This window comes from Podarcis vaucheri (genome assembly GCF_965113315.1).
Source record: "Podarcis vaucheri genome assembly, chromosome: 9".
In the NCBI taxonomy this organism is placed as follows: Eukaryota; Metazoa; Chordata; class Lepidosauria; order Squamata; family Lacertidae; genus Podarcis; species Podarcis vaucheri.
In genome coordinates this window covers 46,672,904-46,686,381 of record NC_138767.1, presented here as the reverse complement: position 1 = coordinate 46,686,381, position 13,478 = coordinate 46,672,904, and the positions used below count along the sequence as shown (strand labels likewise).

The window sequence follows — 13,478 nt, the reverse complement described above, 5'->3', positions numbered from 1 at the left end:
CTAAGATACTAAAGAGGGTGGTCACTAAACTGTAACCCGTTTTCAACTTCCAAGTAAAGAAAAGCCAAGCCTGCGCCCACTAATAGTTATTTTTTTGTTGCTGATTATTATATGCCAACAAAAAAGTAACAAAGGAGAACAAAGAAAAAACAAACGTGTGAATAAGTGATACTGATCCAATTACCAAAAGAAATTATGGTTGAATACAGCTGGACTCAAAATTGCTTGACAGTTCAATTTTGAGGCTCTGTCCAGCGTAACCTATTGGTTTGGGTGTCTTCATAAGAGCACTTGCACATATGTTTGAAGAAGAGATGATCACAGATTAATTTATTTCAGGTTCAAATTGAAAAAAAGAAGAAGAAAACATTTAGACCCCCGTTTTTCTTATTAGAAACAGTGCTCTTATGATCCAGGTTTTACTACTTATATACCAAGGAGTGAAGCTGTCCTAAAAAGGTTTATCACAGGAGAGGCAGGAAAAAAAGAATGAGCTTCTAACCTTGTCATTCTGGTTAGTAGTTTTTTGCTGTAATTTTTTTTTTTTAAATAGGATGCATGAAACACTTGTGAAGTATTAGAATAAAATGCAAGTTCAATTAGCATGTAAGCAGCCAAACTTGGAATACGGGTTTTAATAGCAACTACTGCAGAGCAGCAACTAGAATCTAAATAGCATAAAATACAGCAAGAAGGACAAATGACAAATTCTATCACTGCTGATGTTAATCAGGAAATAAAGTGCCTTCTAGTAGTCGCTCCACAAAGTGACTGCAACTGGGCAGGAAATAGTTCTAATGCTGAAATATGTCCTAGTTCAGGTGTCAAAGACTACAATGAAGTTTGCAGGCTGATTGGCAGCTCTTGTTAAAAATGAAACCCCCAAACCTACAGAGTTTTGGCACATGCTTATTTTACACAGGTCAACAAAACTTGTCAGAAAACAGATGTACCCTCGAACCTTTGGGAATAGCAGAATTTCTATCATTGAAATCGCTAATCCACTTTCTTGCATAACATTCACTTTTAATTAACAGTGAATGTTCAGCTCATGTCTTCATTTAGCATATTTTCCCACAAACGGATTTTGCTCACATTTCAAATTCATAAGGCCTATATACTTGTTTATGGAGGTTTGTTGTTGTTCAGCTAGTATAAGAGAACACTGAACAATTCACAAGTTTCATGCTTCCTGATGTCTAAAGTGTCTAATGAGGAGATCTGATATATCTAATCACCAAGGGTTCGACGTGCTGCTTTAGTTGCTCGAGATGCTCTAATATGTTCTTCTTTGTGATGATCCCCAAGACAATCCTGAAACAGATCATGTTATGCTAATAACTGTGTGTGAAATCAAACAAAAGAGCTCCAGTCATAATGAAAGAAGTTTGTTTTTTTTTTGGGGGGGGAGTAAAACGAAAACATGGACTGCAAAAATGCTAATAATGGGAAGGTTAACTGAAAAGGGATTTGAAGGCCACTGCATCGTCTCGCAATGCATATTAAACTTAAGATACAAACACATGTTGAGCACTGACATCTAGATGTTTTACCATTATTACAACCAATCTTTCCACATTTCCTGCCATTATAAATATGAAATGCAAGAACAAGCTTAACTTTTACTCCTACAGATGCACATTTTACCTTCTTAAAAACATCTGATGGTCAAAATATTAAGCCTGCCTCTATTTTAATCACATTAACAGTCCTTAAGGCAGGCACCTAAATGCTAATCCATACTCCCTCTCCCTGAATTCTGCATTTAGAATAAATTAGATCAATATGTTCACATATACTTAGTTTGGGTCTGTTTGTTTAAGCATGAATGGTAGAATGAAAACAGGCAAGAATGGGGAAGACGGGATAAATGTCTTATAAGAATAAAACCAGGGAGTAGCTGAAAACAGCAGATGGACAAGATGTTAAACAGGATGCCAAAAACCCACATTCTGACTCCTGGTAGTCCTACTTAGTTTCTTTCCATTACTTTAGATTTCATCTTTACATTTTTCTTACAGGCCATCAGAACTGGAAGCTTTTTAAAAATATTATTATTATTATTAATAAGATTCTTGGCATGCCACATACTGGAACAATACTAAATCCTGCACATATACAACAATTCCCTAGAATATACACAGCCGTGATAAAAAGCAACAGAACAATTAAGATACAAGTGGTATCACCAAAATGCAAAACCAAAAACCCAGAGCTTTCCTTTTCCAAACCGCAAATAATTTTAGAGAAACATCCTAGCAAGCTGCTTTTCAAGGTCATGAAAATTAACAAATCTTTTGTAAACCAGCTTCTTAAAAATTAAAGGGTCATATCGTAGTAGACCAGCTGAAATCAATGGACTTGCTTAATGGGCCCAATCTGAATATGATTAACACTGGCTATCATCTAAAATGCTTAGAATTGTGTTGGGGGCATTAAAACTGTTTTACTGTTCCAGCTGCTGTGACCTCTTTCCTAGGAAAGGAGATCGAAATTTCCAGTCTGCATACACATTTCCTTGCCTGATGCAGTCACATGCAGCAAATATACAAGTCTGCTTAGTGATCTTGATGATTTGGGGGTCTGCCCCAAACTGACAAGTGGAATGAGATCTGGCCACTGTTAAAATTATCAAACGCAAAGTAACATTAACAAGCTGAAGCAAGAAAACAAATACGGACATTACACAGCTGCAGATTAAGCGCAAGTAACTTTTTGCTATCATGTTCACTTAATAATTCATTAAGAAATATAATAGAGTAATTTCTACATAGTTAATAACCGCATTGGAAAATGAGGGACTTCCAGTTGTAGCAGCATATTTTGCTACACTTCAGATCCCCTTCTACAGAGGGGGCTTCAGGCCTCATCAATGGTTTTAAGTGTTACAAAAGCATTTTCTAGGAATAGTGTACACAACCCCATACATACATAGCAGTTTAGCTTTCAGGATGCAATCCTACTTACCTGGGTGTAAGTCTCACTTAGCCTAAGGAGACTTACTTTTGAGCATAGTGTTGTTAGTTTAATTTGGGCTGAAGGCAAGTATAAATACTCTCCCCTTAAACTCTATTTAAGGCAGCAAATTTAAGTAGTTTATTGCAAGATCACATAGTGATGTCCAGTCTCTGGAGTCGAATATACATTAATAATCTAAAAATATCAGGCGGTATCCAGCATTGGTCATATTCTGGGTAAACACATTGCCACTGATTTTAATGAGCTTCTCCAGAATATGGATATCACTCATGATGTATATAGTTTTAAAGTGGAAATAGTTGTAGTTGTTATTGGTGTTATTTACAGCTTATTAACACGTGCTTTGCATGCAAAAAGATCAAATTCTATACTCAGCATCTCCATATAGAACTGGGAGAGGGCAATGTCTGAAATCCTGGAGAGCCACAATATTGCAAAATAAACCACACTGAGTTATATCATTAGTCTGATTCAGTATAAGGCCACTTCCTAGTCATGCACTTGGCATAAGTAATGTCGTATCAGAGGGAAGACATGTAAATGCAACAGAATGGCACCTGTGCTGTAAGCAAGGATTTTCTGTTTCAGAGTTTTGGGAGGTTCATGGAAGCTGATGTGCAAAGTTTCATAACCCTCCAACACTGATGTCATGCTGCTCACTTGAGTAGGCCACTCCCATTAGCAGTTCCATGTAAAAAGTTACATGTGAACCAGGTCTGAGACCCAGTAGTTTCATGGATCATTCTGAGAAGGCAAGTATGATTAGGCTGTGAGATCTAGTCTTATGATATAAAGCAGAAAGGGGGGAATGAGCTCATCATGGGGCTGTTGGGGGCAGACTCATGTTGCTTGCAATATGCAGCCCCCTGCTCATTTGTTTGAAGGGTACACAATCAGTTGAAAAGGAGGGAAATCACAACAAGAAGAGCTACAGAACTAGTGGCAATGTAGCTTTCATTATCATAACTTAACTGCACAGAGACAATGCAAACTATGATAAAGATGCTAGGGCCATTTTGTGACATGAGGGCTCTTGCAAAGGCAAGAGGGGAGGAGGCACCACCTCCAAGAAAAACACAAATATATGCTGAAGAACTGGGAGTAGTGTTCAGTGGCGTCGATATCTTAACTGGAGGCAGACGTATATACATCCATTCCATATTATGGTTTTAGACACAAGCAATATGGAAGTATTCCCATATCTTAAGAACAAAATATACCCCCCCAAAATCATGAATTTCTGTATGTCCCTCTTCTCATGGTAAACCAATGAGAACAAGAAACCTTCTAGTGTTATGAATTATCCTCAGATGATTCTCAGGACTTATTTTGGGCTGCTAGGAGACAATAGTGGGAAATTTGCAAAGGGCTGTGTTTGCTTTGAAAAAATAAAATAAAATAAGAGAAAATAACTTCTAAGTCAATACCCTGCTATACGGTTGCCTCATGTTTAATACTTGAACAAGTGTTAGGGTGTTAAGACTTCTGAAGGAGCAACAGGACAAAGATAGAAAAAATAAGTAATCCCAAACCTTTGTGATACAAATAGCAGTTCCCATCATTGGACTCACCCATTGTGTGTTACAAGGCACTGCCTCAGGCCCAGTTTGCGGAAAATATCAACCACTATCTCCATTGGTGTGTGATCCGTCACAGTAAAAGGGCTCATATCAAGAATGCTTCTAAGCTTCAAAGGTCGAGGGCTTTCTGCTGGAAGTGATGGGGTATGCTGGGCAAAACAGACTCTGGAACTGCCAACAATGCCTTCTTGCTTCTTCCTGGCACTTTCTTTAATCGGGACAATAGAAGACAAATATGTGAAAGAGAATGAATTATTCCCTTATGTCTAAAACAGTGAAAACTATATCTAAAAAGAAAAAGAAAGGACTATACATGGTGGTGTTCCTCACGCCCCACCCAACCTAACTACAAAAGATTATTTTCTCTTTTAGTAATCCATGTCATGTTAATTTAATTCAATAATCCTAAATAAGAATAAAGATATTTAATCCTACAAATTGTTCAATTCAGGAAACACACTGTAGCATTTCAAAACACTAAAAAATGGTAGGGGGGGTGCAATGTTTTGTTATTAAAATATTTTTAACCTGCCTTTTGACTAAAAGTATCCAAAGCAGCTACCACTAGAAACATTTAAGCACAGTTTGAAGTTGTACCAAATGTTAAAGTTAGCAGGACAGTAATCCTTAATGCAGAAAAAAGAAAGGAAGCTAATTGGGGCAACCAGAAAAGCCTTCCAGAAGAGGGTTGTCTCAGTCCAGAACCTAGAAAGAAGTACAGACAACTCGCAATTTGTGCAAGGGTGAGATGCCAAGGATTGTGTGTAAAGCTGAAATCGCATATAGCCAGAACAACCCCTGTGCAACCACCTCCACCTTTCTGAAACCTATGTGCAAAGTGGAGCTTTGCCCCAGGCAAGGGGCAAGGCAAGCTCCTTCCACGGTGGGAAAACCTGGAAAACTATCTACAAGTTGAAAGTCAACAGTAGTGAGTTCCACGGCTTCAGTGCCACAGCACAGCCCATTACTCTTCAGTCAGTGGGGGGAACGCAAGGAAAATCATAGAACACAAGTAGGTTCAAAAGAGTGTAACCAGTCCTTGAAGTATGTTGGGCCCAGACATTTCAGGATTTAAAAAGTCAAAACTTTTAACTGGGCTTGGGAATCAAGAGGAAGCAAAGTTATATGTGTCCTGCACCCTTCACCTTGCACCCCTCAAAGTGTGTGTGTGTGTGTGTGTGTTCATTCTTGATTTATTCTCCAAACAAACAAGGGTAAAAATCCAGGAAAACACATAGTAATGTTAGAGATAAGAAACAGTGCACAGGTCAAAGTCAAGTGACATGAGAAATGTGGCGGACCATGTGGCCATAAATTAGTCCAAAATGTTATTTATAACCTTAAGGGTTTAAAATCAGAGTGTAGCTTTTCTACATATATTGAGTGTATTAAAGAGGTCCAATCTAGATGTAACTAAGGCATGAATCATCACGGCTAGGTCATTCCTCCTGCAATGCAGCCTATGTAAACTCCTGGGTACTGCTTCACCTGAATATTCAGGGGCAACATCAGATGCAGGAGTTCCTCCAAGCTGCAAGCCTGAGTCTTCAAGTTATCCTAGCCTTACACTAGATATACTCCTAATCAACACTGCTTTCATCTTGCCCGGATTAAGTTTCAACTTGTCTGCTCTCATTCACTGAAGCATTTCAATGTTTAAATCCACAAAAGTAATGCAAGCAATGCTACTTCTCCATACAACTATACTGCAAAATTATATTCTAGGTCTTCAAAACTGCCCCCGAGCCATATCTGTGTGACAATCTCTTTGATGGTGGAGTGGGGACACAAAGACATTCACTTTCAATCACAAAGATTCATGTAGCACACCCCTATTACAAGAATTAAGTTGTGCATGTCACAAACTTCTAGATATCTGGACTTGAAAGTGGCAGTCAAATGTAGTAACAAGGTACACAATAAAATTCACTTGGGTATTACTAGGTAATTATGCTGTGGCATAATTTCATATCAATCAGTTCTGGAATTTTATGCCTTTCAAATCTCGGTATGGCAAAAGCTGCAGTAGGTATTTCATTTGGTCTGATTCCCAGTCTCACTGCTCCCAAAGCTACTATGCTGTGCTAGAGCTTCCATATTTGGCTTAAGAAGAAGAAACAGTTCACTGTAGGGTTCTCTTTGTGTGAAAATGGAGAGCCTGGTGCTGCTTTTCAAGGATCACACCCCCATTTCCACCTCCAAATTCATGTAACCCTCCGATTTCTCCTATGACTGCTCTTGAACTAATGCTTTGGGGGGGGGGTATACGGGAGGGCAACACACTCAGAATACAAAAATTCAATTACCTATTGCAATAGTCAAATCTCTCCTTAGAGCAAATCCCACTAGCCTCTGGGACTCTTTGGACATTATAACAGGAAAACCGTTATAGCTGGTTTCATTGATCATGTTTTCTATATCATCCACTGTCATATTATCTTGTGTCAACACTGCCAGGGGTGCATCATTTCTTCGAGGTCTCATGACATCAGCTGCCAATGTTGTGTGGGTAAATTCTTCCTTGGCATCCAAGAAAGGATATCCATTCAGACGAATGTGTGATTCATAGATACCTTCCCTGCCAAAAGCGTCTCCTACCCACTTGCTTGTCATTACTGCAGCCATGAGGGGCACAATGTATTCGAGCCCACCTGTCAACTCAAATACAATAACCACTAGAGATACAGTCATCCTTGTCACACCACCTGAAAGGGGGGGAAAAGAAGGTGATTGATCAGTATATCCTTGTGGAATAATGTATCAATGTGGTGTTCCCTGGCCACCCAGATAACATCAGGTGCCAGCCAGGTATTTAGTCAATCACCACAAGACTTCAACATGGAATTAGCAGCACATAACTTTGAATGTATATTAATGCTACACAAAAATAATAATAATAAAAGTCACCCAAAGGTGTAGTTATCTTCAAGAAGGGAAAATGACAGACTGGTTTTATGTTTAAAAATAATTTAATCCCCAAACTGCAAACTAACATTAGCTGGGAGTAAGTCCCATTGAGCTCAACATCTCTTACTTCTGAGATGACATGCCCAGAATTTCACTATATTTAAGTTTCAAGTTTTAATAATGTGCTTACGTGGTACTGATAATTTCAATAAACAATTTAAATAATAATAATAATATGCAATCAGATGGTTTGCAAAATCAAATTGGAATACAAAAAATGCTGACATATCACACTGGGAAGGAAAATCAAAACGGACTGATCCTCCTTGTCCACAGCTTCCTCCACCAGAAGGAGGACTTCTATTACTAGTTTAACATTTTTCCAAAGATGAATTGACTAAAGCCTGTCTGTTCATTTACTCAAAATTTAATCTGCCAAAACCAGAAGTGGCAGCACCAGTTGCCAGGAGTCATCTGGTAGTATAGCCAATTTACAACTCTAAGTTTGTATTCATAAGGGGTTTTATTACCTTCCACATCATGATTCCCAATGCATAAATGGCTGAATCTATGTTCATATATCAAAGTCAGGGCTGGGAAACAGCCCAAGGATGTTTGTGAATAAGTATTTCAAGGATTACCATACTTTTAAATAATACTAATTCCAATTCACATTCAAACTTTTAGAGATGAGGGCTGGTTTTTTAAAAGTTGTGATTAAATACAGCATTGCATGCCCATAAGATGGGCTTATAGTCATTGTGGTTTTAATTACTGTATCTTTTCAGTGCTGTACATGTTTCCAGTTCAAAGCAACATGCTCTTCAAACATTGGGCATGTCCATTTGTTCTGCTTTATCCCTTTATAACTTGCCTATTTAAGCAGTTGAAAAGGGGACTAATCCCTTCCATTTACTGTGTTCTGATTTAGTTACCTAAGCATGCAGCAGCACCAACCATAGCATAGAGGCCGGGGGTTATACAGTCTGCTCCAACTTCACACCACTCCTTGAAGATAAACCAGTCATGGTGATAATATGCAAGTTGCTCCACAGCGATTCCCACGATTCTCCCAGCTATTGCGCCAATGGCCATACTAGGTATGAACAAACCTGATGGCACCTAAGAGAAAGAGAAAGCCAAGGAAGACTGTGACCTTGTAAAGGAAATGTTTACGCCTTTTAAGAACAGAAATAGGGAACCTGTTGCTTATCAGATCTGGACAGCAACAGGTTCCCGATCACTGTTACAGTACATAGGCCACCGGGTTGTGTGAAAGATTCCAGAGCCAGAAGCCCCCACAAAGTTTGGATTCGGCTGCCTCTTTCCTCCTCAATAATAATAATAATAATAATAATAATAATAATAATAATAATAAATTTTATTTATACCCCACCCTCCCCAGCCAAGGCCGGGCTCAGGGCGGCTAACAAGCAATAATAAAAACAAGCTGAATGAATACAATTTAAAAACAAGATTAAAATACAACATTAAAACATTCTTATGATGGGATGGGAAGTTTACTGAAGAAGTGTGAAAGCCTCCATCTTCCCCACCAAGAATTCTAAGCTAACTAAGGCTCTACTGATGTCTGGGAATAATCACTAAACTGTTGAGGCTTCATGGTGGGGTAGATACAACATGAGGTGCAGCTGAACCAAGGGCAGTACATTTGGAATGCCATTTTTGGGAAGCACAACCCAATAGATACAATACAGCTCTCTGTAGCCATGCAGACACCTTTAGCAGACTGTAGCATCATCGTTAGCATCATCGTTAGCTCTTGGTGGGAAAAGCTGTCAAAATCCACTTCCTTAATTACACAGATTCTCTTCCCATCCCCAACATGGGGACAGTCAGTGCTCCAGTATGTTAACCTCCTCCTCACCCCCTGCCCCAGTTCCTCTTTTCACTGCAGTATTTCAGAGCCAGTGCATTACTGCAGCATACTTTCCCACGGAGGCTGCCACAGCTGGCAACAATCTTTCTACTGAATAGCCAATTGTTTCAAAGACAAAAAAAACCCCTGCATTCGAAATATTCTTAAAGTCATATCTAACATTACATCAAGTCTACACTGCTTGTTTATTTTTTCAAGTTCCTAGAAACCAGCACACACATCTAAATCTGGTTTCCTTCTAGATGATGCAGCCTACAATCCAAAATAGTACATGAACCCTATAGCATACTGTAATTTGACTTTAGCGCAATGCTTGTCCATGCATCTAACTGGGCCTTCCAAAACCTGGAATATACTGTATTTAGTTTTAATCTTATTAGCCAATGAACGAACTAATGCAAACATGGAAGATATGTGCAATGTCTTCTGAACATCAACAACCATTCTTGCTGGAGTTCAACATTTACCGGTATAAGCAATAAAGAACTTAGCTTCTGAAAATAGGCCTTCCCTTCCCACACAATTGTGCAGGAGAACACATCAGTGCTTGTCTTCCTTATCTGGAATCTCCAATTTCAACATGTTTGTATTCCTCACTGAACAAGATATCATTTGTCCTTCATACTAAATTAAACTTTGCTGCATATCTTACAAAAAGGCACATGCAATACATTAAGATAGACTTTCTCAATAATGTACCAGCTAAGAATAGGGGGGAAAGGAATAGAAACCCAATCTTTAATGAAACTTTATTTATATAGTGCTCTTTCCTTCTAAATTGTATCTACCTATATATATATAGGTATACAGCAGTCACGAAATTAAAAGACGCCTGCTCCTTGGGAGAAAGGCGATGGCAAACCTAGACAGCATCTTAAAAAGCAGAGACATCACCTTGCCAACAAAGGTCCGTATAGTTAAAGCTATAGTTTTCCCAGGAGTGATGTATGGAAGTGAGAGCTGGACCATAAAGAAGGCTGATCGCTGAAGAATTGATGCTTTTGAATTATGGTGCTGGAGGAGACTCTTGAGAGTCCCATGGACTGCAAGAAGATCAAACGCATCCATTCTTAAGGAAATCAGCCCTGAGTGGTCACTGGAAGGACAGATCATGAAGCTGAGGCTCCAATACTTTGGCCACCTCATGAGAAGAGAAGACTCCCTGGAAAAGACCCTGATGTTGGGAAAGATTGAGGGCACAAGGAGAAGGGGACGACAGAGGACGAGATGGTTGGACAGTGTTCTCGAAGCCACAAACATGAGTCTGACCAAACTGCGGGAGGCAGTGGAAGATAGGAGTGCTGGCATGCTCTGGCCCATGGGGTCACGAAGAGTCGGACACGACTAAACGACTAAACAACAACATATATATATTAACAGCACAATCTTATGCTTGTCTACTCAGAAATAAATCCTATTGAGTTCAGTGGGGACTTACTGTCAGGTGTGTATAGGATTGGAGTGTTAGAAAGAGAGAGCTCAAGATTTGAACATGAAAACAAAAAGGGCAATGGGCAGAGAAATATTGCTTGTTATATCTTACCTTGATACCGAAGGTGAAGACTGTCATTATAATCTTAAATATAAGGGCTAAACACAGCTGCCATATAGCTGAATACACTCCTGTGCCTGCTGGACGATCAGGAATATCATCTACTATTTTACTGACATTCATGTCATTTCTGTAATCACAAAGGGAGGAAGATTCCAAGGGGCCACAGTCTGTGAAGAGTTCTTTAATAAGCTCACTGGTGTTGACTCTGGTGTATGGATTTGGAAAAGCAATGACAGCGGTTATTGCTGCTACAATAATGACCTCCAGAACTGGATATTTTCCAAATTTTGTTGATTTGCGTCGACGGCACCAAGCGATGTTTGCACGGATGAAAAATGCTCCCCACAGCCCACCAAATACCCCCAGAAGAATGAATGGCAACAGTTCAAACAGGTACCATGGAGTATGGTATTCAACATAGAAAAGAACTAGGCGACTGTTACCAAAAGGATTGATTGATCTCAACACAAATGCAGCCACCAAAGCAGCAAAAAAAGATCTCCACAAAGTTTTCAGTGGAAAATAATAACTGACCTACAAGAGACAAAAAGAGAATAAATAATACAAATGGATCTATTGTGCAAATCTGCTCATTTCGCTAAGCTTATAACAGGTAAGGGAAACTGTTTATTATCAACATCAGCAGCTAATGTTGAATGCTACTTTATGCTTTGTAATAACACAGACATCACTTCAAGCATTGAAATGACTGACATTAAAATATTTTAAACTAGAGCAATGTTTTAGCAGTCAGGATAATGGGTTAGTCGTGCACAGATTCTGCACCAATTTCTACAGACAAATATGGCAGATTCAGGATAAGCCTGACTGAAGCAGTTTCACTATTGCTTAACTGTATGGCAAGCCCAAGAACTGTCCACAAAGCAGCCCATATTACCAAAGTTGCCGAAAACAGCTTAGTGGTGTCACAGTAAAGATAAGACTGAACTGGACGCTAAGGTGCATGAAAAACTACATAGCTGCTACATCATGAGCTGGATTCCGTCAACCCATGCATGTCTGCACCACTTTGGCGTATCTGGAATGCGCTATCAAGTTCACACCAAGCACTGCCAGCAACGAGTAGAGCTTCAGTGAAGACAGGAAGAATGGAAACATTACATGCAGAGAATTTCTGAGGAGCTTCTAGCTCTTTAGGAATAACAGCAATAAATAGCTACTTGCCTAGTACTCTTTGAGAAGTAGAATTTGGCTCAGGTGACTAGGCAAAGGAAATTTTATAAATCAGAAAGGTTATTCTTTCTTTTTGTGGACATGCCATAAATGGCTAACATCAGGTTTAGGCAGTGAATCTAGTAGTATCTTTTGTTGCCTAGTAGTAACTTCTGGTCACCTTATTTGCAAGGGTTGTACTACAAAGTTAAATTTATCTCTCATTTACCACCAAATAGTCCTGCAATGAGTACACATTGAGTGAAACTGTGCTAAGCTTAGACCTGCATTGTTATGTACGTAGAGAGACTGACTTTGAGTGGGTCATGTAACGGAATACACATTTTTTTCAGAGATTTTTATACATACTTCTTCTAGGCTGAAAAGGACTCCACCAATGGGGGCACCAAAGGCTACTGATACACCTGCTGCTGAAGCAGCTGATAATACCTGTAAAAAGGATTACATAGCTTTAGGTTGTTTGAAATAAAATCTTAAATGTAAATAGTTCAGTTATGACTTATTCACAAACACTGGGCATATATAAACACCATAGCAGCAAAAACCATCTTTCATAACTGATTAGGATCATGTGGTTTCTTCTTAACTTAAGATTGGAAGATGTTGCTTTCTCTAAGTTAGTCACAACTGGCCATGTGTGACTAGCTTAGAGCTTTCCCCAAGACCAATTCTAGAATTCAGAGAATATAATTTAGGAAGAGCTCTATTATCTGACCAAATGTGTTTTTAAGAATGTGCTCCCGAGGAAGGGAAGACTGTGGCACTGGAATCTGAGAGCCTGATCCTATGCACTCACATAGTTACGATATATATGCGCCAAAAAATGTGGCATAGTTGTCAAATTGTGTTCCAGGTGTGTGTTTTTTTTTGGGGGGGGGGGTCTATTTAAGGCTCCTTGCTGCACACTTTTGCAAGAACAAATTTATACCAGCAGCACTGAAGGCACAGGGCCATACACAGGGAATGTATACATTCCATAGGTTGCTGAACCCTCTTTGCATCAATGAAAGCCCCTTGTGCCACATGCAGGCCTTTCCTTAGAACCAGATTACACCATTGGGGTGAGGCAGCCATTGGGGCCCAATCCTATGCTCTTGCCACTGCAGAACAGCAGACAGCACTGGGCCCTGGGGTTCATACTGCCAATTTATTACAAATATGAGAGCAGTGCAAAATTATACATGAGGTAAGACCCTGAACAATTTCAAAATACCAGTATTTCTAGAATTAACCTCATTTTTTCTCTGTAGATTACTACTTTATTCAATTAAGAAAAACAGCAATTATTTTAGCCGCAATTATTTAACTGCAATTGGATTAATAAACATGTTTATTCACTACTTCCTTTTCATAAGAATGAATT

At 39.2% G+C, this 13,478-nt stretch overlaps 1 protein-coding gene across 9 annotated transcripts in view; it reads right to left on the bottom strand.

Annotated features, from left to right (window-relative positions):
* Window positions 1–13,478, bottom strand: part of CLCN3 (chloride voltage-gated channel 3) — a 45,606-nt gene that overhangs the window by 4,049 nt on the left and 28,079 nt on the right. For 6 of the 9 annotated variants that reach the window (XM_082237203.1, XM_082237205.1, XM_082237204.1 and 3 more), the window contains 6 exons: window positions 12,464–12,544; window positions 10,910–11,455; window positions 8,402–8,588; window positions 6,866–7,264; window positions 4,551–4,767; window positions 1,239–1,314 (listed from right to left, as the gene is read on the bottom strand). In XM_082237203.1, coding sequence (XP_082093329.1) covers window positions 1,239–1,314; window positions 4,551–4,767; window positions 6,866–7,264; window positions 8,402–8,588; window positions 10,910–11,455; window positions 12,464–12,544 — 1,506 coding nt within the window. The remainder of the gene's footprint in view (window positions 1–1,238; window positions 1,315–4,550; window positions 4,768–6,865; window positions 7,265–8,401; window positions 8,589–10,909; window positions 11,456–12,463; window positions 12,545–13,478) is intronic. The other 3 variants (XM_082237208.1, XM_082237209.1, XM_082237211.1) reach the window with 1 other exon arrangement.